This window comes from Lampris incognitus, chromosome 3 (assembly GCF_029633865.1).
Source record: "Lampris incognitus isolate fLamInc1 chromosome 3, fLamInc1.hap2, whole genome shotgun sequence".
NCBI lineage: Eukaryota > Metazoa > Chordata > Actinopteri > Lampriformes > Lampridae > Lampris > Lampris incognitus.
Window position 1 is genome coordinate 102,560,307 of NC_079213.1, and position 27,056 is coordinate 102,587,362.

The 27,056-nt window shown below is 44.1% G+C and overlaps 1 protein-coding gene across 1 annotated transcript in view; it reads right to left on the reverse strand.

Annotated features, from left to right (window-relative positions):
* The window catches only part of LOC130109931 (atrial natriuretic peptide receptor 2-like), an 87,478-nt gene that overhangs the window by 3,081 nt on the left and 57,341 nt on the right, over nt 1-27,056 (reverse strand). The window contains exons 17-20 of the mRNA XM_056276894.1: nt 24,203-24,290; nt 23,466-23,605; nt 20,565-20,717; nt 11,452-11,550 (exon numbers count right to left, since the gene is read on the reverse strand). Of these exons, the coding sequence (XP_056132869.1) occupies nt 11,452-11,550; nt 20,565-20,717; nt 23,466-23,605; nt 24,203-24,290 (480 nt within the window). The remainder of the gene's footprint in view (nt 1-11,451; nt 11,551-20,564; nt 20,718-23,465; nt 23,606-24,202; nt 24,291-27,056) is intronic.

The window sequence follows — 27,056 nt, forward strand, 5'->3', positions numbered from 1 at the left end:
TGATGATGAATCCAAATCCAGGGCGATGATGGGGGCAATCCAAAGGGGGTATCCAAGGGTTCCAAAAGGGTGTAGCAAGGGGGGTTGTTCGGGGTACTAAAAAAACAGTCAGGATTCCAGCAGCGTACAAAACACAAGAGAAAAGAGTCTTCCTTCTTCCTTCAACGGGAGATCATCTGTCAAGGAAGCTTCGTGGGAGGGATCTTTTTTGTCGTAGTTCAAATGTCCTGTAGCTCAAATATCCGTAGTTCAAATATCAATAATTCAGGTATCCATAGTCAAAGTTGTCCGTATTTCCCTTCTCTATTGTCAACGGTTGTTTGCATGGTTTAAACTCTGTAGCTCGTGTGCCTCCTAGAGGCTACTCGTGGAACTTACATACGTCACAGGGTACATGTAACCATGTGGGTTACATTCTCCCCCTCTAAACCGCATCAGTCTCTGCATGCGTCTAAACACTGTATGGTCTTGCAGAGGGCACTCTAGAAGAATCAGGGACATTTCTGCCCAAACTTTCGAAAAATGAGGCCATGGCTAGGACTAAAGGTCTTCCTAGTTCACCATAACAGAGTCTCTCAGGGGGATGTCTTTCTCTGATAGATCTTCTGATCGGTTCGCTCTCAGACGGGTTTCCGTCAGACAGGTCAGCCTGGCCTGTCACACCAGTGGGCGGTGCACTCTCGGGTTCAAGTGGGTTGTTTTCAGGTGAACGTCCTTCAATAGGTCCAAATTGAGGTACAACAGTAGTGGATGATGCGGGGTCTCCCTCAGGTAAGTGTCTTCGAACAGGTTGAGAGAATTCATCTGTGACTACTTCTGTCTCACGCCCAATTGGTTTCTTTTCAAGTAACTGATTGTGAACAGACTCAGGGGTATGGGGTACTTCACTAAGGAGTGGACTATCAGATTGGGAGAACTCCGACGGACTTGGATTCAACCCGACTGGGTTCAACAGTTCCGTGGATCGTGCTAGAGGGGTGGCCTGTGTGGTTGTCCTAATGCTTTGGGGAAACCTTGTGGAGATCTGTGGATAGCAATCCTCATCCTCGTCACTGCTGGGCATATCTGGGTCAACAATATTGTCGTGCCTGGTCTGCTGTGAGACTGTTTCCCTGCGTCTCAGCCTCCTTGTTGGTAAGTTTGTGTCAGGTTCTGAGACTTTATTTGTAACAGGTAGAAAGCCGCAGGGCAGAAGAAGGTCTCTGTGAAGGGTACGGTGTGGACCTTCACCCTGTTCTTGCTTGACGACATACACTGGGCCATCTCCCATCCTCTTCACCACAGTATGGACTTCCTTTTCCCATCTGTCCGCAAGTTTATGTTTTCCTCTTAAATTGACATTCTTCACCAGGACTCTATCTCCGGTAACAAGTTCTGCGGCTCTGATCTTTTTATCAAACCTGGCTTTATTCTTCTCTCCCATCTTCTTAGAGCTTTCAGAAGCAAGTGCATAGCTGTCTTGGAGGCGCTGTCGAAGATGTGTAACATACTCTGAATGCGACTTGAATCCAATTTGGTCTGGTGTAAGGCCAAGAACCAGATCAATGGGTAGTCTTGGCTGTCTACCAAACAACAATTCATATGGAGAGTAGCCTGTGGTGTCATTTTTCGTGCAATTGTATGCATGGACTAGCGGTTTGACAAAGTCCCTCCAATGATATTTATCCTTGTCTTCTAGTGTCCCGAGCATGCTGAGAAGGGTCCTGTTAAATCTCTCGACAGGGTTTCCACGTGGATGGTATGGCGTGGTTCTGATCTTTTCGGTTCCAATCAGACAGCACAACTCCTTGATGGTGTGGGATTCAAAATCTCTCCCCTGGTCACTGAGAAGGCGACTTGGAAAACCATACTGTACAATGAAGTTTTCCCACAGTGTTTTGGCAACCGTATTCGCCTTTTGGTCTTTCGTGGGGATGGCAACGGCAAACTTGGTGAAGTGATCCGTGATGACGAGGATGTTTCTAGTGTCCTTACTATCAGGCTCAATACAGAGGTAATCCATACACACCAGTTCAAGGGGATAACTGGTCTGTATATTCTCCATATGAGCAGCATGCTGGGAATTGGCTTTCCGCCTCACGCATCTTTCACAAGTCCTACACTTCTGTTCAACAGACTGAAACATCTTTGGCCAGAAAAATCTGGAACGAACAAGATGAAGGACACGCTGAGCGCCAAGATGACCGACTTCATCATGAAGGCCTTGCAATGCTCTTTCTCTGTGGCTACTAGGCAGCACCAGCTGATAGATCTGATTCCCACGATCAAGACATTTCCTGAACAGTACTCCATCTATAAGCTCTAGTCTATTCCATTCTCTAAGGAGCAGCTTGACTTCTGACAGTTCAGAGGACATCTCTTGAAAAGTGGGTTTTCGGTTTCCTTGAATGAAACTGATCACACGTCTGATAGATGGATCCTGTCTTTGAGACTGATACCAGTCATTGTGAGTCATTCCAGGGAGGGTGCCTTGTCCAGAGAACACAAAGTCATCAGGGATGGCAGAAGCATCTAAAGCTAAGGATTCGGCAAGAATGGGGAGTTCTGGCTGCAAATAGTCAGCCAAAGTGGTCACAGAGTGGCGTTGACATAAAGCAGACAGCATGTCACCAGAAACAGTTTTGCTTTCTCCATCCAAAACCCTTTGCTTCAGCTCTTCTATCCTCGCTTTCTCCTGCTTGAACTCCTCATCTTCTTCTGACGGACTCTGGGGTCTTCTGGACAACCCATCGGCATCTTGATTGCTGATCCCAGCCCTATACTTTATGGTGAATCTGTAGGTTGACAGAGCGGCTAACCAGCGATGTCCTGCTGCATCAAGCTTTGCTGTGGTCAACACATAAGTTAGGGGGTTATTGTCTGTTAAAACCTGAAATTCTGTTCCATAGAGGTAATCATGGAATTTCTCACAGATGGCCCATTTCAAGGCGAGGTACTCTTGCTTGTGGGCAGGATAGTTTTGTTCACTTCTGGATAGTCCTCTGCTGGCATAAGCTACAACCCTCAGCTTCCCATCGTGTTCCTGATAGAGAGCAGCACCGAGACCATCGCGGCTGGCATCAGTATGCAGGACGTAAGGAAGATTGGGATTGGCGAAGGCAAGAACAGGGGCCGAAGTCAGTTTATCTATGAGAGTTCTAAAAGCAACGTCACACTCTTCAGTCCACTCATTTCCAAAAGGTAAGGTGGGATTGATGGAAGTCTTGACCCTGTCCTTCTTGTAAATCTTCCCTCTTTTCCTTTGAGCAACATAGCCAGCAGTTAGAGCATTCAATGGCTTTGCTATTTTAGAGTACCCTTCCACAAAACGTCGGTAATATCCAGCAAATCCTAGGAAGCATTTGAGCTCTTTTCTGTTGGTGGGTTGAGGCCATTCTCTCAAAGCAGAGACTTTGCTTGGATCTGTGTGGACTCCATTGGCATCTACAACATGGCCAAGGTATTTAACAGAAGTCTGGAAAAAATGGCATTTTTCAGGGGACAACTTTAGGCCATAGTCTTTGAGCCGGTTCAACACTTTCATCAATCTGGCCTCGTGCTCTTCTAGTGTGTCAGAGAAGACAATCAGGTCATCCATAAATACTAGTACTTCATTGAGATGCAGGTCTCCAACACATTTCTCCATCAGTCTCTGAAAGGTGCTTGGTGCATTTGTCACACCTTGGGGCATACGATTAAACTCATAGAAGCCTAGAGGGCAGACAAAAGCGGTCTTGTGCTTATCTTCCTCTGCAACTTCTACTTGATAGTAGCCTGACTTCAGATCCATGACAGAAAACCATTTGGCTCCACTAAGAGCAGAGAAGGTGTCTTCGATGTTGGGGAGAGCATAGGCATCTTTGATCGTTCTCATGTTCAGCTTCCTGAAATCTATGCAGAGTCTTATTGCACCATTCTTCTTCTTGACAACTACAATGGGGGAAGCAAATGGAGACTCTGACTCGCGAATAATTCCAGCGTCTAGCAGCTCTCTTAGGTGTTGTTTGACAGCTTCTCTGTCAGAGGGATGAATGGGTCTGGGTCGCTCTCTAAAAGGGGCTTCATCCTGGAGTCGGATGCGATGTTTTACTGCAGTCGTATGACCATGAGACAAGTCATCAACAGCAAACACCTCTGGCATGCTGTTCAGCTGGTGTGTGATCCGTTTTTTCCACTCTTCTGGAATGGGGGAATCTTCCAAATCAAAGTTGGTGGTGTTACTCTGAGACTGAGGGATGTCAGGCACAGTCATATTTTGGGATTCAGACGGCATCACATACTGTGCTACCATCATTTCAGCTATCACCTGCCTTGGATGCAGTGTGACACTACGATCAGTCACATTTCTGAGAATGACAGGAATCTTGTTTAAAGATCGAAGTGGAGTTTCTATCAAGGAATTTTCAACGAACACTCCACCAGGTAAGGAAACGGTTTCAGGGGATTCGACCACGAAAAGGGAACGTGGGAAATGTTTCTTCACTCTGACATCTCCAAAGACAGACACTTGTCTTCCTGGTGGAATGGTGACAGGATGGCGTCCATGCAACTTAACATGATTGGCTGAAATCTCTTCCTGATGACTTAGGGCAACATGCTGGAACAGCAAGATACAGTCACTATTGATATTGGGCCTTTGTAAGAATTCTCTTCCATGCTTTTCTATGCCACCTTCATATAATCTGTCAAGGACATTGGTTCCAATCAATAGGGGAATCTGAGTGTTAAAATGGCAATTTGGCACAATGAGAACTAATGAAGAGACCTGTTCAGCTACGCCAGTGATGCTGCTGGGGAAGGAGATGAGGGCTTGGATATAACCCTGGTAAGGAACATGTTGGCCACCTGCACCTTCTATCTGGAAAAGAGTCTGAATGGGCTGGATGGGGAGGAACGATAAGTGGTTCAAGTAGAATGTCTCTGAAATGGTTGTTACTTGGGAACCGGTGTCAAGGATTGATTCACATTCTATTCCTTCAATGGAGACAGATGCAGTGCAGCGTGGCCCTACAAGTTCACAGGGAAGGGATAGGCTATTTTGGTATCTTTGTCTGTATCTATTTTTTCTTGTCTGGGTTCTATTCATAATATCATTAATGGGTTTGGGACTGTTATGCTGGTACTTAGCTCCTGAACGTCCCGAAACAGGAGCTGCTACTAGTTTAAAGGCATGGAGGTGAGGGTATGCGTATTCCTGTGAGCTTCACGTTTTTGTCTCAGCTTGGTGTTCTTTTGATGGACAAGAGCGGGGTTGGGGGCACTCACACAGTGGGCAGCAATGTGACCATCTCCACCACATTTAAAGCAGAACCATGGCTTGGGAAAACGACGCGTGTAAATTCGAGGTGTGGAGGCATTCATGACCATGCAGCTGGTTTCAATCTGAGTTCTGTTTGGCTGTGGTTCTTCCTTGATGGACAGGGTTGCAATTTGTTTCTTTAACTCAGCTACCTCATCGCAGAGTTTCTGTGTGTCTTCATTTTTGTTTTCGGCTGGGCCTTCGATTCCATAAACAGTGTGGGCATGCACTGAAGCTTTTGAGCTCCCTAGATGTTTCTTCATCCTATCTAGTTTAGCTGAACGACGGCCTTCTTCTGTCCTAAGCTGATGAAGCAATTCAGGAAATGAGGGTGGGCTATTTTTTTTCTGTTCAAGCTGAAGACCTAAAATCAACGAGTGGTCCCAGCATCCTCTGCAGAACTGTCTTATTAAGTGTTTTTCTGAATCTACAAGTGAAGCTCCCCCTCTAGAGATGACTTTAGTGAGGAGGGTCTGAAGTCTGAATAAATAATCAGATGGCTTCTCTCCAGAATTCTGGTTTGCACTCAAGAATGCAGCAAAAAGCTCTTCTCCATCTTCTACGACTCCAAAGGCTGATTCGATGTGGTTTACGTACGCAACAGGGTTTGCATTGACATCAAGCGGTTTCACCATGTCAGAAGCTGGACCAACCAAACTCTCTAGAACCTTTCTGATTTTTTGTGAATCGGTGACATAGGTGTCACTTAGAAGCAGCTCAACTTGAGTTCTCCAAGCTTCATAATCTACTTCCCCATTTGGCTTTGGAAGCCTACCTGAGAAGGTTCGAATTTTACTTGGGCTACTGTATGGTTGTGTTGACTCATTCTTAATAACATGTTCTACTACTACGTTCTGGATGCTCGGGGGATTAATGATGTCTTCTTCAAGGCTCATTGAATTACGCATGGATGAGTGTGTGGTTGGAGCACGGTGAATGTCAGATATAGATGGCCGTCTGTTACATTCTTGGGTCATGCTAGGCATGTGCTCAACATCAATGCTAGGCTTAGTGTCTTGCATAGGGCTGTGTTCCGGTAAAGACGTGTTGTCAGTTTTCTGTGATGCTGTAGACCGAATGCGCCTCAGTTCATTTTTTAAGATGGAGGCATAGCCTGACATGGCACTACCACCAATAGCGCTGAGTTCTTCGAGATATTGCTGGGCTAAGTCTTTGCCTATTTCCTCTTGACATATTTGTCTAATTGTTCTGACATTCCATAGAGTAGTTGGATCAACAGGGCTAGGTATAAGGCCAAGGGTATCTGGGGTTATCCTGGTGATTGACTTTTCACACTCAAATTCTATTATTACCCTACCATTAGGTTGGTTGGGCTCATCCACAACTCTGATGCAGGATGAGATCTTCCCATGTTGTTCGAAGAAGCTTATTATCGTTTCGGCAGAGCTCATTTCATTGACACCTTCAACTAATAAGCAGTTTTGTCCATGGACTTTATACTGATTGCAAAGATCCATATTGACTGTGTTATTTTCAAAATAAAAATATATATAATCAAGTATTTTATAGAGAGGTGTGGTCAGTGGGGTAGTATATGGCCTGAAACGCTAATTAACCAATCTCCTGGCTGGCTCGCCAACTTTCTGTAACCTGCACGACAGGGGAATGGGCCTATGCTTGCGCTGGGACAGTTTACAGTCTAATGTCTAAGTTCAGTGGAGATTGGTGTAGGTTTTTTTCTAGACCGGATTCTAGTACTCACCCCAAAGACAACACACACACTCGTGGGTATAGTTTACAATAAAAAAACCAATTTATTTCAACAGTTCAAAGTAAAGTTATTTCAATATCAATACTAAATTAGATGTGTTATATATATATATATATATATATATATATATATATATATATTTTACTCTATTATACTTTTTAAAAGTTCTTCCTAATATTCTATTTATTGTCTATATCTATCTATATTTTATTTTATACCCTTCTAATATATTACTCATGCAGCCATATTCTACACTAACAAATTAAAGAAAATAATCCAAAATAAAGTATGAGTGCACTCAAAGAAAATAATAAAGAAAAGAAAAGGGGGAATGATTCAGTCTTCCAATCTGTGCAAGGTGCAATGTCCAGATCCTACCACAATCACAGGGGCAATTTAATGTAGAGGCGATGATGATGAATCCAAATCCAGGGCGATGATGGGGGCAATCCAAAGGGGGTATCCAAGGGTTCCAAAAGGGTGTAGCAAGGGGGGTTGTTCGGGGTACTAAAAAAACAGTCAGGATTCCAGCAGCATACAAAACACAAGAGAAAAGAGTCTTCCTTCTTCCTTCAACGGGAGATCATCTGTCAAGGAAGCTTCGTGGGAGGGATCTTTTTTGTCGTAGTTCAAATGTCCTGTAGCTCAAATATCCGTAGTTCAAATATCAATAATTCAGGTATCCATAGTCAAAGTTGTCCGTATTTCCCTTCTCTATTGTCGACGGTTGTTTGCATGGTTTAAACTCTGTAGCTCGTGTGCCTCCTAGAGGCTACTCGTGGAACTTACATACGTCACAGGGTACATGTAACCATGTGGGTTACATCAGCAAAAGACATCAGCTACCGCCACCAATGTCTGGATTCCATGGGGGGATTTATTATGCTGCTGCTCAATGGGAGGCCTCCCCGCATGTATGTTCAAACCTCTGCAGATAATCCAAAATGCAGCAGCACATCACTCCATTGTTCATATCCCTCCTTTGGCTCCCAGTCACTCATCTTCATCATCATCATCAGTTCCATAACCTATGGAGGTCGTACGAGCACAGCTGATGCCTCAGCAAGTCTCTTCCACCATTCCCTATCCATCGTAGCTCTCCCCGCCTCCACTACTCATCTGTAGCCATTCTCTGATGTTGTTTACCCAGGTTTTTAATCGGTCTCCCTCTCTTCCTAGTCCCTTCTACTAGGCCTTGCAGCATGTCCTTTGCAAGTGTCCTTTCCGTTCGGCAAACGTGCCCAAACCAGTTTAATTTCCTTTTTTTTACCGGCATCAAATTCAAAACCCAGACACTTGCTTACAAAACAGCAACTAAAACAGCTCCTACCTACCTGAACTCCCTCATTCAGGTCTATGCGCCCTCCCGGCTCACTACGCTCTGCCAATGAAAGGCGCCTGGTACTACCACCACAAACAGGGCCGAGTTGCTAGCTAGACTCTTCTCTTCTGTAGTTCTGCAGAGGTGGAACGAGTTACCGAACTCTGTTTGATCAGCAGAGTCCCTTTCAATCTTTAAGAAAAGACATGAACACCTCTGCACTTGATGGACTGATGAAAAATAAATCTGGTTCTATTCATTCTATGACTTGGGTTGGCATCAGGGCTCAGCTCTTAGTTTATTACTCTCTTACCTCACCAACAGAACTTTTTCTGTTGTTCTGGGTAACTCTACTCCCTCAATGGCTCAGTCGTGTTGTGGTGTCCCTCAAGGCTCATTTCTTGGCCCCCTTCTGTTTTCTATATGTATACATGCTGCCCCTTGGCTAGGTCATTCAAAATCATGGTGTGTTTTACCATTTTTATGCTGACGACACTCAGTTATACATGCTACTAAAACCCACAGATCCTAACACCCTAGCAAATCTCACAACTTGCCTCTCTGACATTAAATCCTGGGTGTCCAAAAATTTTCTTAAATTTAATGATGATAAGTCTGAGGTCATTCTGTTCGGTCCCCCAAACTCCATCATCCCTTTTGGTACTAATCTTGGTGGTCTGTCAGGTAGTCTTAGGCAGGCTGCTAGGAATCTTGGGGTAATATTTGATGCTAACCTTGGTTTTGATAATCAAAAGATTTAAATGTTAATAGCCACATCAAATCGGTAACCTTGTCAGCCTATTACCACCTAAAAAAATATTGCTAGAGTCAGAGACATAATGTCCAAACAAGATCTAGAAAGGCTCACCCACGCCTTCATTTCCAGTAGATTAGATTATTGCAACGGTCTGTTCACAGGTCTGTCAAAAAAAGCTATTTGGCAACTCCAACTTATTCAGAATGCTGCTGCTAGGGTCCTAACAAAGACTGGGAAATATGATCACATTACACCAGTCCTAAAATCCTCACACTGGTTACCAGTCACTCAGAGAATTGATTTCAAAGTATTGCTGCTTGTCTATAAATCACTTTGTGGCTCTGGGCCCAAATACATCTCTGACATGCTTGTGTCATATGAACCTTCTAGGACCCTTAGGTCATCTGGGGATGGCCTATTGGCTGTCCCAAGAGTTAGAACAAAACATGGTAAGGCAGTGTTTTATTATCATGCTACACAGACCTGGAATAACCTCCCAGATGATATCAGACAAGCTCCGACCCTGACCACTTTTAAATCAAAATTAAAAACGTTCCTATTTTTTTTACTGCTTACCTTGCCCTGTAACATCTTTTTAGCTAAATAGCCTTTAGCTTAACTAGTTTACTTTTGAGTCTTTTATCCTTTGTATTTTTTGTCTGTACTTTTGCACTTTTTTAAGATTTTTAATTGTAAAAATTGTATACCTTTTACCTTTGTAATTTTGTCACTCTGTAAAGCACTTTGAATTTCTCTAGTGTATGAAATGTGTTGTACAAATAAAATTGCCTTGCCTTGCCTTGCCTTTTGATAATCAAATCAAACATGATGTTCAGTCATACATTCTCCAGCTCAAGGTAATCTCCAAATTTAGGTCATTTTTATCAATTTACAATCTGCAAAAAAGTTCTACATGCTTTTATTTATTCTTGGCTTGAATAATGCAATGCACTTCACTCAGATATAAGCCAGGGCTCCCTCCACCATCTGCAGTTGCTACAAAACACTGCTGCTTGGCTCATTACTGGTACAAAGAGGCATGACCATATCACTCCTGTGCTTACCTCCCTACACTGGCTCCCTGTTATATTTTGTATTATTTTAAAATTTTATTGCTCACTTTCTGCCACAACACCTTGAGATAATTTGACAACATTGCTAATAGCCCTGAGATGGCCTGGCGGCCTGTCCAGGGTGTCTCCCTGCCTGCCACCCATTGACTGCTGGGATAGGCTCCAGCATCCCTGCGACCCTGACAGCAGGATAAGCGGTTTGGATAATGGATGGATGGACTTTTAAGGCCTTAAATGGTCTTGCTCCTACATACATTTCTGATTTATTGACCTGGTATATACCCTCTCAACCATTAAGATCCACAGATGGAGCCCTGCTGGTTATTCCCAGGTCTCAGTCTGTCACAAAGGGTATTCGGGCTTTTGATGTTAGAGCCCCCACACTATGGAACTCTCTTCCTATTGAACTAAGAAAACTCAAGTCTCTAGCTTCTTTAAATCTCATCTTAAAACTATTCTTTTTTTGAAAGCTTTTAACAAATGTTTGATACTTGTTTTTATTTATTCATACTGTTTTTATTTTCACTCTTACTTATTTGCTCTTATAATTATTTTTGCCGTGTCTGGATTTATTTCTTTGCAAAGCAATTTGTAACATTACATTAGTTAACATTGTTTTATAAAAGTGCTATATAAATAAAGTTATTATTAATCATTATTATTATTATCATTATGTATCGCCTTTGTGCACTGCCTGTTGGCATCTGCGTCCTATCGGACTCGAACTTAGCTTCATGGCACTTACTCATGTTGATCTCTCCTGCCTAGATCCTTGCTTGTGTTGTATCAGCTCTCATATGTATGTCACTTTGTATAAAAGCATCTGCTAAATGATATTGTAAATTGTAATTGCAAATTGCTGCTCAGGTCTGTGCCGCTTGATGAAATAAATCTCACCGTTGAGTCTAATCGACAAATACTTTCTTGACATGTATTATTTTCCACTAAATCATCTGTTCTGATAAATATCTTTACTTCATTCTCTATGTCTCTCCAGATTGAAATATTGTGCACAGTGATATTTCAAAAAATACTTGTATGGACTTAGTACTTATGATATTACTGATCAGAGATGTTACTGGTTATCTAGTTTCCATCACGCATCCAGTAAATGCATCTGACGCGTTTACTGGACACGCCAACATGACGCTCCTGCGTTTTTTGGTGCATACGCTTGTATGTGTCTTGTTTGTTCAGGGTGTAGCTCTGAACCTGACATCCTAAAGACACCATACAAAAGAACTAAATGCTCTTTACATGTGGGTGGCCTGGGCTGTGTCAAGTCGCTACCTTCGCTTGTTGACTCCATCCGTGATGCAGTGTTCACTGTGTCCCCAAACAGGCAGTATCGAGGCATCTTGGTGCCGACGACACCAGCCACAACAGGTCCTGTCAGGAGGAAAAACAGCATGTGGGATCGTAGATATTAACGTTAAAGTAGTCTCATTTTGTATCAGTACAACATAAATTGTTTATAGTTATTTGTATTAATGCATCTACTTGAAAGTATTTAAAAGGAATTCCTACGACTATCATTTTAAAATAGGGCTGCAAGATATTGGCTAAAGTGTTAATCACAATTATTTTGCTAAATAATGCAATCGCGATTATTTATCACAGTTATTCATGTATTTTGGGGGAAGAGATCTGCTTTATTAAGCATTTTAAATCAACAGAAAACTGCCTTCACATTCGTAGTGTATGTCATAAACCTATTAATAAACATTCAAATGTACAAATCTTCAAATCAAAATAATACTTTCTTCACACCAGAGCAAGTGAAAGCCAGCGTGAATAATTGCCCCCGACCATGATCAACTAATTGCGGAAGCCAATATTGAAATTGCAATTAATATACGATTTATTGTGCAACCATAATTTAAAGATGATGTTTTATCAAAAGCCTTATACAGGAATAAAAGGACACAAACACAACTTTTCAAAGTAAAAGAACATATCTAACAATGTCTACAAGACATTGTCTGTATAGCTAGAATTATCTAGAAATAAGTGTACATTGGCAACTAAGTATGGAATAAGGAAATGATAGGTATCTTTCTGTACAAAGAGCAAAAAGAACGAACTAACAATCACAAAGAGGCCAAATCTGCACACAGTGGGTTTCTGTATTCACATGTTAAGTAGGCTATTGCACTGGTAAGAAACAGGAGGGGTGTCTATGTGTTTGTATGCGCAAACCTCACACTGCTAACCACTAAACCAGTGTGCTGCCGCTCTGTAATACCATGCATCTTTATATTGAGGGGCATTCCCCTAATGTCCCTACACTAGCCCCCACACCTACACTTCCCCCCAATACATTATACACTATGGCAGTAAGATTATTTTGCACATGTGTATTTATTTACTTTTTCTACTTGCATCTGTCACTGTACATATCTGTCACCAACTTGCATCTATGATAGTTGGTGTACTTGTACACATACATTATTATACACTGTGCAACATATTCATTCTGTATACATACTGTATTAATATACTTGTATATAAGTTGATATAAAAAGTCCACACACTCCTGTTAAAATGGAAGTGTTTTGTGATGTAAAAAATCAACCCAAGATAAATGTCGGAACTTTTTCCACTTTTTTAAAATTGCAACCTATAAAATTAAAAAGTGAAAAACAATTAAAAATTTTAGGGGAATACCAAATTTTAAAAAAAACTTACCTGGTTGCATAAGTGTGCATAACCCTAAACTAATACTTTGTTGAAGCATCTTTTGATTTTGTTACAGCACTCAGTCTTTTTGGGTAAGAGTCTATCAGCTTGGCACATCTTGACTTGGCAATATTTTCCCACTCTTGCAAAAACCTACTAGATCCTTCAGATTGCAAGGGCATCGCCAGTGCACAGCCCTCTTCAGGTCACCACACAGATTTTCAATTGGATTCAAGTCTGGGCTCTGGCTCCATTCCAAAATGTTGATTTTCTACTGGTGAAGCCATTCCTTTGTTGATTTGGATGTATGCTTTGGGTTGTTGTGTTGAAAGGTGAAATTCCTCTTCAGCTTTCTAGCAGATGCCTGAAGATTTCGCACCTGGATTGTCGGGTCGAATCCCCGTTACCTCTGGCTTGGTCGGGCATCCTTACAGACACAATTGGCCATGTCTGCAGGTGGGAAACCAGATGTGGGTATGTGTCCTGGTCGCTGAACTAGCGCCTCCTCTGGTCGGTCGGGGTACCTGTTCGGGGGGGGGGGACTGGGGGGAATAGCGTGATCCTCCCACATACTACATCCCCCTGGTGAAACTCCTCACCGTCAGGTGAAAAGAAGCGGCTGGCGACTCCACATGTATCCCGTGGAGACGTGGTAGTCTGCAGCCCTCCTCGGATTGGCAGAGAGGGTGGAGCAGCGACCGGGACAGCTCGGAAGAGTGGGGTAATTGGCCGGATACAACTGGGGAGAAAGAGGGGGGCGATTCCAAAAAAAAAAAAATTGGAGCTATTCATGATTCCCTCCACCTTGATTAAAGGTTCCAGCTGAAGAAAACCAGCCCCAAAACATGATGCTGCCACCATCATGTTCCTCTGGTGATGTGCTGTGTTGTTTTTGTGCCAAACATACTTTTTGGGATTATGGCCAAAAAGTTCAACCTTGGTCTCCTTAGACCAGTACATATTTTTCCACATGGTTTAAGGAGACTGGATGTATGTTTTTGCAAAATTTAGCCAGCCTTGGCTGCTTGTTTTTTTTTTTATGTGAAAAGGCTTCTGTCTTGCCACCCTACCCCATAGCCTGGACATATGAAGAATACAGGAGATTGTTGTCACATGTAGGGAACAACTAGTACTTGTAATAACTAGAAATTCCTGCAGCTCCTTTAAAGTTGCCGTAGGCCTCTTGGCAGCCTGTCTGACCAGTTTTCTCCTTGTCTTCTCATCAGTTTTAGAGGGACGTCCTGTTCTCGGTAATGTCACTGTTGTGCCGTATTTTCTACACTTGTTGATGACTGTCTTCACTGTGTCTCATGGTATATGTAATGACTTGGAAACTCTTTTGTGTCCATCTCCTGATTGATACCTTTCAACACTGAGATCCCATTCATGCTTTGTAAGCTCTTTGTAGGCCATCGCTTTTGCAGTTGGATGCAACGAAGAAGATGTTAGGAAAATCCTACAGGAACAGCTGAACTTTATTTGGGGTTTATCAGAGTCACTTTAACTGGTGGCAGGTGTTTACTGACTACTATTTAACATGAGTTTGAATGTGATTGATTAATACTGAACACAACCACACCCCAATTATAAAAGGGTATGCACATGGATAACACTATTTGAAGGGGTGTGCATAAGACTGACATGACCCCATCAAAACAATGACATCATGACCATGAAGGAGTCTTTATGAATATTTATAACTGTTGTCATTAAGTTTCATTGGGTAAATTATATCATTTTTAATGCAAAGCTGACATTGTTTGGGATGTCTCTTATGCAACCAGGTTATTCTAAGTTTTGTATTTTTCTTTTTTTTTCTTGAAATGTTTCTGTTTGTTTTTCACTTTCTTTTTATAGGTTGCAATTTCAAAATAAAAGTAGAAAAAGTTCTGATATTATTTATCTTGGTTTCACTTTTTACAATCACAAAAACCTGACATTTTAACCGGGGTGTGTAGACTTTTATATTCACTGTACACTGTCCTGCAACTGCATGCATACTGACAACACTTCCTCAGCTGTTGTGTGTATTGTCCACTGTGTAATGTCATTTCTGCACCTTTTGTTAGTTGTGCTGCATATGTGGTAGACCTGCGTCATCTGTTTAAATCCCATTGTGGTAGTGGGGTGTGGTTCAGCCTTGGCTGCAAGCGGAGAGAGAGGGGGTGTGGGTGACGGGGGAGCAAACGATAGCATATGTGAGTCTAACTACCTGCTCTTTATATTTTGCAGTAAAGCTGAGTCCTGCACTGACACTGACAAACCTGAGAACAGCGGACACAGAACTACACAGAGAGAGGGAGAGAGAGCCAAATGCCGCTCCAGAGAGAGAGAGAAAGAAAGTGGGGCAATAACGGGATCAGCACCTGAGCACACCGGCCAGTGCGAACGAAAAAATAAATAGACATTGTAAATAAAAACTTGTGCGGTAACATCCATCTATCCATCTATTATCCGAACCGCTTATCCTGCTCTCAGGGTCGCGGGGATGCTGGAGCCTATCCCAGCAGTCACTGGGCGGCAGGCGGGGAGACACCCTGGACAGCCCGCCAGGCCATCCCAGGGCCCACACACACACACACACACACACATTCATACCTAGGGACAATTTAGTACGGCCGATTCACCTGACCTACATGTCTTTGGACTGTGGGAGGAAACCGGAGCCCCCAGAGGACACAGGGAGAACATGCAAACTCCACACACTTGATCTTAGCCAAAAGGCCGAGAAGCGAGCTCCACACAGAGGACGAACCGAGACGACCCTCAAGGTTGGACTACCTCAGGGCTCGAACCCAGGACCTTTTTGTTGTGAGGCAACTGCGCTAACCACTGCGCACCGTGCCGCCCTGTGTGGTTTACTTTACCCCCCCCCCACCACACACACACACACACACACACATGAGAAAACGAAGTAGAGTGGACCCCTCAACCTGGAAACTCCCGAAAACAGCATCTCCTTCCAAACAGCTACCCCTAGCGGGAGTATGGCTATATTACCATTATCCTAACAGGCGACCCAGAGAGCAGGATAAGCGGTTTGGATAATGAATGGATGGGATTATTGTATAATGATCACATTACAACACCTCTTCCCCTTTAAATTCCCACATTCCTCGAATGTAAATGAACTCGGAAAACAATAACAGCGATGTCTTTAGCCTGCGTACACCCAAAACTTATACCAGTGTCTCCGCAACAGTTTAACAATACAAGCACCTGAAAAGCATGACAGAAGAAAGAAAGAAAGCCATTTTATTTTGTTGTTGTACAGTTACAATGAAATGTGTTCTCTGCATTCAACCCATCCTATTTGTACAGGAGCAGTGGGCAGCGGCAGCAGCAGTGCCCGGGGACCAACTTCAGTTATTTCTTTCCATTGCCTTGCTCAGGGTTACAGGCAGGAGTATTAACCCTAACATGCATTTCTTTTTGATGGTGGGAGGAAACCAGAGCACCCGGAGGAAACCCATGCAGACACGGGGAGAACATACAAACTCCACACAGAAAGAACCTGGGATGGCCTGGGGTTCCAACCCAGCACCCTCTTGCTGTGAGGCAACAGCACTAACCACTGGGCCATCGTGCCAGATTCAACATTCAGGCTAACAAAAACTGTCCAGTCACACATTCAGTCCGTCTTGAGCTTTATGAGTGCGCTGTGATCTGGTGTTGGGGGCACGAGAGGGGTCCGTGTGTCAGTGTGAGCCTATCTATCCTCTTCAGGGGATACAGACACCTCTGCCTGTGTGTGTCTCTCTGGCATAGTCACTGGTGGACCTGCTCCCACAGTAGTCTGTCTCACCATTGGCCACTCTGTGGGAACTGTCTCTGTATCATGACATGTGCACACATGCTCCTGATGTCTGTAGAAAACACATCCATTAGTCAGCTTACCAACATAGGAGACTGGGCCACTCTGCCTAAGAATAACTCCAGGTAGCCATTGCTGGTTGTTGTTACTGTCGAAGTTTCTCACATTGACATTGTCATCCGGTTTTATCTCTCTCTTTTGTGCATGGTGATCATGTCCCTCCTTCTGCTTTTCCTGCTTTCTCTCCACTTTTGCCTCCAGGTCTAGGTGCAGCAGGTCCAATCTCGACTTGGGCCTATGCCCCACCAGCATCTCTGCTGGAATGCATGCAGTTGTAGTCTGTGGCATGAGGTGGTATTTACACAGGAAACGTGAAAACTGTATGCTAAGAGGGTCCTCTGTCATCCGCTTCAGGCCTTCCTTCACTGTCTGAATGGCCCGTTCAGCCAAACCATTTGAGGCTGGGTAGAAATGAGCCATCCGAATGTGCTAAATATCATTCTGTTGCATGAACTTGTTGAACAGCTCACTGGTGAACGCTGGGCAATCAACGACCAGATTATTATCATTATTATTAATATTATCAGTGACCAGAGTGTCAGGCAACCCATGGACTGCAAACACTTGCCTGAGTTTGTCTATGGTTGTGTGGGCTGTGATGTTGCTCATGATGTGGGCTTCTATCCATTTGGAGTGCGCATCCACCGTTACAGGAAACATCTGCCCCATAAAGGGTCCAGAAAAGTCCAAATGTAGCCTAGACCAGGGGTGGTCTGGCCACTCCCATGGGTGCAAAGGAGCTGGTGGTGCCATGTTCTGATTGGTCTGACAGTGTGCATGATTTTACCTTTTTCTCCACACAATGATCCATTCTTGGCCACCAGACCTAGGATCTTGCAAGGCTTTTCATCTATGACACCTGGATGAGTCTCATGTATTTCCTCCACAATCTGTGAACCCCAAAAGATGCTGCCATCCTACAGATGCAGTTCTGTGTTGTATTTAGCATAAGGCCTCAGTTCCTCTTCTTCCACAACACTGGGCCAACCTTGTAAAAGAAAAGTCTTGACTTGGGACAGAACTGGGTCCCTCTCTGTCCATTGCTTGATCTGGGTCGCCTTTACAGGTGTCTCTGACAGCCTGTCCAATGAAAACAGCCTCTGGTGGTAAATATGTAGTAGCAGCACTATCCTTACCCGCTCTGTAAACTAGTGTACTGGTAGGCTGACAGTGTGAGAGCCCAATGCTGTATCCTGGCTGAGGCTAGCAGTGGGATACATTTGGTCTCACTGAACTGGCTCATCAGGGGTTTATGGTCCATATAAATAGCGAATGCATGTCCATAGAGGTACTGATGAAAGCGTTTGACAGCAAAACCAATAGCCAGACCTTCTTTGTCTAACTGTGACTAGCCCTTCTCAGCTGCCATCATAGTACATGAAACAAAACTGATAGGCTTCTCTGAACAGTCCTCCATTACATGTGAGAGAACAGCCCCAACTCCATAGGGTGAGGTGTCATATGAAAGGATAATCTGCTTGTCTGGGTCATAGTGAACAAGCAGCTTCGCTGAGTGGAGGACTTTCACTCCCTTGAAAGCTTCCACCTGCTCTTCACCCCACTGCCACTTAGAATCATTGTGAAGCAGCTTGTTCACGAGGCCAAAACCTTTGAGGGGTCAGGAAGGAACTTGCTGTAATAATTCACGAGGCTCAAAAATGATCTGAGTTCATGGACACTCTTGGGGCCCCCTTGATAGCTTTCACTTTGTCTTCCACTGGGCAGAGCCCCTCAGCTGTGATCTTGTGGCCCAGGTAGGTCACACCCGGTGCTAGGAACACACACTTTCTGCGTTTCAACTGCAGCCCTGCATCTGACAGCCTCTTCAGCCTCTGTTCTAAGTTTGACAGATGCTCCTCCTCCTCCATGGCTCCCATGATCAAAATATCATCAAGATACACTGCTACATGCAGAATCCCCTGCAACAAAGTGTCCATTGTCTTTTGGAAAATGGCGGTACTAGATGCCACCCCAAACACCAGACACCAAATGTTATTATATTTGAATAATTCCTTGAGTGTTGATTGTGACGTACTCCTTTGAATCCTCGTTGAGCAGCAGCTGTTGGTAAGCGTGGCCCATGTCCAGATTTGTGACTAGCTTACCCCCTGACAGGGTTGCAAACAGGTCATCCACCCATGGTAATGGGTACTCCTCCAGCTTAGAGACCTGATTCACCATAAGCTTGTAGTCCCCACATAGTCTTGCCATTTTGTCTTCCTTCAAAACTGGAACAATGAGAGCTGCCCACCTTGAAAACTGGATGGGCTCAATGATGCCCTACCTATGTAAACGTCCCAGCTTCTCCTCAACTTTGCCTTTCATGGCATAGGGCACCAACTTGGGCTTGAAAAACCGTGGTGTGGCCTCAGGGTCGACATTGAGTTTCAATGTTATGCCCTTCAGTGTGCCCAGCTCATCCCTGAAAACGTCACTGTACCGCTGCAGAATGTCCTCTGTCGTGTGTGCATACTTAATATCATGCCAGCTGAGTCAGGTTTTGTGAAGTCAATCACGGCCAAAAAGACTGGGCCCACTGCCCTTAGCTATCACCAGCCTGGTTTTTGCCTTCTGACCCTCAGCTGAAATGCCCACATATTGCACCCCTAAATGAGGTATGGGCTGCCCTGTATAGGTCCTGAGTTTGAGCTTTGACAGGCTGATGGGAGGGAGGTTAGACCCCCTCGTCCTCCTGTAGGTCTCCTCACTGATGACCGATGCAGTGACCCCTGAATCAATCTCAAACTTAATGTCCTGCCCCCTGACAGTGACTGTGACATAATAGGGTTCAAGTGGCTCCTCATCTATTTCCACTCCAAACATATTGTAGGCACACGCTGCCTCTTCTGCTTCTTCTAGCTGGTGTGTGGCTGCCTGAGCCTGCTGAGCTTTTCCCTGTCCAGACTTACCCTTACCCTTTGAACTCCTGCACTTTTTAGCTAAGTGTCCCTACAAGCATGGCAGTATCTTTGAATTGGCAATCATTTGCATAGTGTGTCCCTCCTTGCAGAAAACATTCCACCCGCTTCAAATGTTTACCAGTCTCTCTCCTGACCTGGTGCACTGTTGCCATCTGTGACCCCCCCCCAATTTCCCTTCTGGATTTCTTTGGGATTACTGGCAGCCGTCTCCATACCTTGGGAAATCTCAAGGGCTTTCTTGAAAGTTAACGGTGGGCTTTCCCCCAGTAGGCGGCGTTGTATGGCATCATTATTAATGCCACATTACCAGTCTATCATGGAGCATGTCATCCAATATTACCCCGAAATCACAATGCTCTTGACAATTGCCTCTGCTCGGCTACAAAGTTGGCTATAGACTGACCTGGCTTCCTGAAAAGGCTGTGAAATTTAAACCGTTGGACTATCACAGAAGGTTTCAGATTGTGGTGGTTCCTCATGAGCTTGATCAAGTCATCGTATGGAATTTCCCCCGGTTTCCGTGGTGTGGCTAGCACTGCTTAGCCTCCTCAGCAATTCCATTAGCAAGGAAAAAGTGGCTCAACCTTTCCTCATATGCCGTCCAGTCCTCGTTGCCCCCACAAATTCACCGATAGTTCCAAACGTAGCCATCTGATCGCGAGGTTCCTCTGCAGTCGCACACTGTTCTTCTCGTCCCCGTGCGGTTCCTACATAGCCGCCTAGCTAGCTAGCACACTGTAGCCTAGCTGAAGCTAACATGTACATACTCATATTTGGTGATAAAATGTTCTTGCCTCAGCTCTAAATTGACTTTAACTGAATAATTCAATCATCTAAAACTGTTACAGAAAAACGAATGATTACTGAGACATGACTGATAGAAAGGTTAGATTTAAAGAGGTGAGGGATGAGGATTGCAGGAAACACACCTGAGTGAATACCGGCACGTATCCTCAGTTGTGTGCTGGGTTTGTGGGGGATCTTAAATGTGTGACACACGCTGACCAGATCCAAGGCCATGCTGGCAATCTCTCCTGCGTGACTGATGCCGTTCTCATTGGGAACCCCAGAGACCACCATGTCTGGATGGTCATTATTAACCGCCAGGTGGAAATGTGTCCACAACGAATCATAGACAAAACACACAGACAGGGAGAGAGAATCAATTATTGATCTCATTTACATTTCAGTTGTGTTTTTGCTTGTAACTGTGGGTTTTTCTTTTTTTACTGGTTTATAGGCCCTTTTTTACATTCTGTCTTTTTAGCAATGTATATCACTTTTTATCACTTCTAAGAAAAGATTGAATAAGATCAATGCCACTGAACTGTGCAAACGAAAAAAATGTGCAAGAGACAAAAACTATAGTGACAATTGCTTTACAAGCTACTTATTGTAAATATATTGTAACATGCATGGATAAGTAGACACGTTAGCCGGACCCTTTAGTCGACTGGTTAACGTTGTTGCCCGCGGTGCGGGAGATACAGGCTCGCGTCCCAGCTGTGGCGACGATTCCCAGGCTACCCCCATGAATGAATATGTGTGTGTGTGTGTTCAGGTTCACCAGGGGAGTATCAATATTAGTTGTACATAGTTGGTTGGGAGATGTTTTGCAGTTCTGGGGGGGTGGTATACTGTTGCTGGGTCAAGGGTTAGTGGGTCGGGACTATGTAAGAGAGAGAGAGAGAGACAACCTGTGAGTCAGGTTAAGTCACTTATCCGAATTCGGGTCACGGGATGCTGGAGCCTATCCCAGCAGCCATTGGGCAGCAGGCGGGAGACACCCCGGAGATATATATATATATATATATATATATATATATATATATATATATATATATACAGTGCATCCGGAAAGTATTCACACCCCTTCACTTTCCCCACATTTTGTTACGTTACAGCCTTATTCCAAAATGGATTAAATTCCTTTTTTTTCCTCATCAATCTACATACAATACCCCATAATGACAAAGCGAAAAAGGTTTTGTAGAAATTTTTGCAAATTTATTAAAAATAAAAAACTGAAATATTGCATGTACATAAGTATTCACACCCTTTACTCAGTACTTGGTTGAGGCACCTTTGACAGCGACAGCCTCAAGTCTTCTTGGGTACGAAGCTACAAGCTTGGCACACCTATATTTGGGGTATTTCTCCCATTCTTCTCTGCAGATCCTCTCGAGCTCGAGCTCTCTAAGGTTAGATGGGAAGCGTCGCTGCACAGCTATTTTCAGATCTTTCCAGAGATGTTCAACGGGGTTCAAGTCTGGGCTCTGGCTGGGCCACTCAAGGACATTCACAGACTTGTCCCGAAGCCACTCCTTCGTTGTCTTGGCTGTGCTTAGGGTCGTTGTCGTGTTGAAAGGTAAACCTTCGCCCCAGTCTGAGGTCCTGAGCGCTCTGGAGCAGGTATACATCAAGGATCTCTCTGTACTTTGCTCCATTCATCTTTCTCTCGATCCTGACAAGTCTCCCAGTTCCTGCCGCTGAAAAACATCCCCACAGCATGATGCTGCCACCACCGTGCTTCACTGTAGGGATGGTATTAGCAAGGTGATGAGAGGTGCCTGGTTTCCTCCAGACGTGACGTTTGACATTCAGGCCAAAGAGTTCAATCTTGGTTTCATCAGACCAGAGAATCTTGTTTCTCATGGTCTTAAGAGTCCTTTAGGTGCTTTCTGGCAAACTCCAAGTGGGCTGTCATGTGCCTTTTACTGAGCAGAGGCTTCCGTCTGGTCACTCTACCATAAAGGCCTGATTGGTGGTGTGCTGCAGAGATGGTTGTCCTTCTGGAAGGTTCTCCCGTCTCCACAGAGGAACGCTGGAGCTCTGTCAGAGTGACCATCGGGTTCTTGGTCACCTCCCTGACCAAGGCTCTTCTCCCCCGATTGCTCAGTTTTGCTGGGCGGCCAGCTCTAGGAAGAGTCCTGGTGGATCCAAACTTCTTCCATTTATGAATGATGGAGACCACTGTGCTCTTTGGGACCTTCAAAGCTGTAGACATTTTTTTTGTACCCTTCCCCAGATCTGTGCCTCGATACAATCCTGTCTCGGAGGTCCACAGACAATTCCTTTGACTTCATGGCTTGGTTTCTGCTCTGACATGCACTGTCAACAGTGGGACCTTATATAGACAGGCGTGTGCCTTTCCAAATCATGTCCGATCAATCGAATTTACTATAGGTGGACTCCAATCAAGATGTAGAAACATCTCAAGGATGATCAGTGGAAACAGGATGAACCTGAGCTCAATTTTGAGTGTCATAGCAAAGGGTGTGAATACTTATGTACATGCAATATTTCAACTTTTTATTTTTAATAAATTTGCAAAAATGTCTACAAAACCTTTTTCACTTTGTCATTATGGGGTAATGTGTGTAGATTGATGAGAAAAAAAGGAATTTAATCCATTTTGGAATAAGGCTGTAACATAAAATGTGGGGAAAGTGAAGGGGTGTGAATACTTTCCGGATGCACTATATATATATATATATAGTGTATATATATATAATACGTAGAATCCCACAATATCAGTTAAAATTAAAACTATAAGTGTCAATATCCTACCCAATAATAATAATAATAGTAATAATAGGCTACTTAACAGTCAATAATAATCAAAACAAAGAGAAATGGGGGAAAAAAAATCACAATTAGAAGTACAAATGAGCATAAAAAGTAAGACTAGCACAACAAGTAGCAAAAGTGAGACAGATAAAACAGAACAGAAAACACATCCAACAACGTTACTTAAAACTGATGCAAACTGCATAGAAGTAGTGCATGTGTAGTTTAATGGTAAACTGCATTTTTCCATTCATACTCACAGGCATCCCCAATGGTCTCCACTTTGTAGACGTCGTAGTTGTCAATGATATCGTCGAAGGTGGTGTAGAGCTGGTTGAGAAAGTCCACCACTTGGTGAGGCGTGCTCGCCCCAGAGAGCTGAGTAAAGCCTACAATATCACTAGAGACAGACAGTTATACAATATCAATCATCTCAATTCAACATTATTGAGACAATTATTTTTCTTTCTTTTTTTTTTGTGGAATTTTCCCCCTTTTTCCCCCCAATTTTACTTGGCCAATTACCCTACTCTTCTGAGCTGTTCCAGTTGCTGCTCCACCCCCTCTGCTTATCTGGGGAGGGCAGCAGACTACCACATGCCTCCTCCAATACATGTGGAGTCGCCAGCCGCTTCTTGTTGATGTACTGCCCCATTTAGAAACATGAGCCTTTTATAAGTTTTTACACTTTAATTTCTCCAGTTGCTATAATTTTTTTAAATCCAGCAACGATAGCTCCATAGATATTGCTGTGATTTAGAATGTAAAGTCAAAACTGTTGTTCTATCTTGCGTCATGTGGACGGAGTTAGCGCTAGGAAAAACTGGCGTAATAAGAAGGAGCGGCAGAAGAATATATGAAGTAAGAATATCTCTCCCAGTAAAACATTCGTGAGAGAATTTCAAAGGAATCCATAACCAGGCAAAACAACCACTGGAAACTGAATTTCAAACCTGTAACGAAAACATAGCAGGACACGGTGATCTTACAGACGTACCTGAAGTAGACTGTGGCATTGGAGTAACTCTGAGCCTCAGCCGTGCGGCCTTGGCGGAGATCGTCAGCCACCGGCTTTGGTAACATCCCTGGACACAGACGTCAAAGGAGAAATGATGATCAATCGATGTTTGCAAAGTATTTCATAATGATTTGCAGTTGTACTAGAAGTCACTGAAAGTAATAGTAAGAATGTCAACATTATGCAATATGATGTAATCTGAAGACCTGGTGTTAAATTTTTTTTTTATCAGACAGAAGTTATGGCCATCTACACATTAATCAATCAGTCAATCAGACGTTATTTGCATAGCACTCTTCATACAAACAAATGTAATACATGTATATAATTCGTTATTTATTTTACTTTCTGTATTGGTTATCATGTACACACTCAGCAACCACATCTAAGTGCCTTGTACAAGACCAATGCCTTGTACAAGGCACTATTCTTGTTCAAGAACTGAACTGAACTACAAGAAAGTAAAACTTTCTTGTAGTTCAGTTCGAAGTTTCAGCATGTCCTGACAGAAAACCAATATAGCCTAGATTTTATATAAGTAGTCACAGAAGCAGCACAACACTATCAATAAATTAAACAGGTTAATCAATGTTTAATAGGTTAAACATTGATTAACCTGTTTGTGGAAAAATGTTAATCAATATGGGCCATCCGGGTAGCATAGCGGTCTATTCCGTTGCCTATCAACACAGGGATCACCAGTTCGAATCCTCGTGTTACCTCCGGCTTGGTTGGGCGTCCCTACAGACACAATTGACCGTGTCTGCAGGTGTAAAGCCGGATGTGGGTATGTGCCCTGGTCACTGCACTAGCGCCTCCTCTGTTCGGTCGGGGCACCTGTTTGGGGGGGAGGGGGAACTGGGGGGAATAGCGTGATCCTCCCATGCACTACGTCCCCCTGGCGAAACTCCTCAGTGTCAGGTGAAAAGAAGCGGCTGGCGACTCCACGTGTATCGGAGGAGACATGTGGTAGTCTGCAGCCCTCCCCAGGTCAGCAGAGGGGGTGGAGCAGCGACTGGGACGACTCAGAGGAGTGGGGTAATTAGCCGGGGAGAAAAAGGGGGAGGAAAAAAAAAGGTTAAGTTGTGTAAATTGTGTAAACACAACATCCACTGCACGTTGTCCGTTCTTGGGGGAGAGATCCCTCCTCTTGCTCTCCCTGAGGTTTCTTCCTATTTTTTTCTCACTGTTACCCAAGTTTTTTTTTTTTTAGGGAGTTGTTCCTTAGCCGATGAGAGGGTCTAAGGACAGGATGTTGTGTTGCTGTTAAGCCCACTGAGGCAACTTTGTAATTTGTGATATTGTGTGTCTGTGTGTGTAACCCAGCCACTGAGGATGCACAAGCCAGTACATCCTTAGTGCCGGTCCCAAGCCTGGACAAATGGGGAGGGTTAAGTCAGGAAGGGCATACGGCGTAAAATCTTTGCCAAATCAAATATGCGGATCATAAATAAGACTTACATACCGGATCGGTCGAGGCCCGGGTTACCAACGACCGCCACCGGTACTGTTAACCAGCAGGGTGTCGGTGGAAACTATGCTACTGTTGGGCGAAGGAGAAGGAGAGGGGGAAAGCATGTCCAGAGGCAGCTAGAGAGGAGCAAGGGTAGGCATGTGGAGGTGAGAGTTGGAACTTCGAATGTTGGCACTATGACTGGCAAAGGGAGAGAGCTGGCTGACATGATGGAAAGAAGAAAGGTAGGCATACTGTGTGTGCAAGAGACCAGGTGGAAGGGGAGTAAGGCCAGGAGTATCGGAGGTGGGTTCAAACTCTTCTACCATGGTGTGAATGGGAGGAGTAATGGGGTAGGGGTAATTCTGAAGGAAGAGTATGTCAAGAGCGTGCTGGAGGTGAAGAGAGTGTCAGACAGAGTGATGAGTATGAAGCTGGAAATTGAAGGTTTATTGCTGAATGTTATCAGCGCATATGCCCCGCAAGTTGGGTGTGAGATGGATGAAAAAGAAGAATTCTGGAGTGAGTTGGACGACATGGTGGAGAGGGTACCCAAGGCGGAGAGAGTGGTGATTGGAGTGGACTTCAATGGACATGTTGGTGAAGGGAACAGAGGTGATGGGAAGGTATGGAGTCAAGAAGAGAAATGTGGAAGGATAGATGGTGGTCGATTTTGCGAAAAGGATGGAAATGGCTGTGGTGAATACATATTTCAAGAAGAGGGAGGAACACAGGGTGACATACAAGAGTGGAGGAAAGTGCACACAGGTGGACTATATCTTATGTAGAAGGCGCCATCTAAAAGGGATTGGAGACTGCAAGGTGGTGACAGGGGAGAGCGTAGCTAGGCAGCATCGGATGGTGGTCTGTAGGATGACTTTGGAGACCAAGAAGAGGAAGCGAGTGAAGACACAGCCGAAGATCAAATGGTGGAAGTTGAAGAAGGAAGACTGTTGTGTGGAGTTCAGGCAGGAGTTTAAGACAGGCACTGGGTGGTAGTGAAGAGTTGCCGGATGGCTGGAAAACCACTGCAGAAATAGTGAGGGAGACAGCTAGGAAGGTACTTGGTGTGTCATCAGGACAGAGGAAGGAACCCAAGGAGACTTGGTGGTGGAATGAGGAAGTACAGCAAATTATACAGAGGAAAAGGTTGGCAAAGAAGAAGTGGGATAGTCAGAGAGATGAAGAAAGTAGACAGGAGTACAAGGAGATGCAGCGTAAAGCAAAGAGAGAGGTGGCAAAGGCAAAGGAAAAGGCGTATGGTGAGTTGTATGACAGATTAGACACTAAGGAAGGAGAAAAGGACTTGTACCGATTGGCTAGACAAAGGGACCAAGCTGCAAAGGATGTGCAGCAAGTTAGGGCGATCAAGGATAGAGA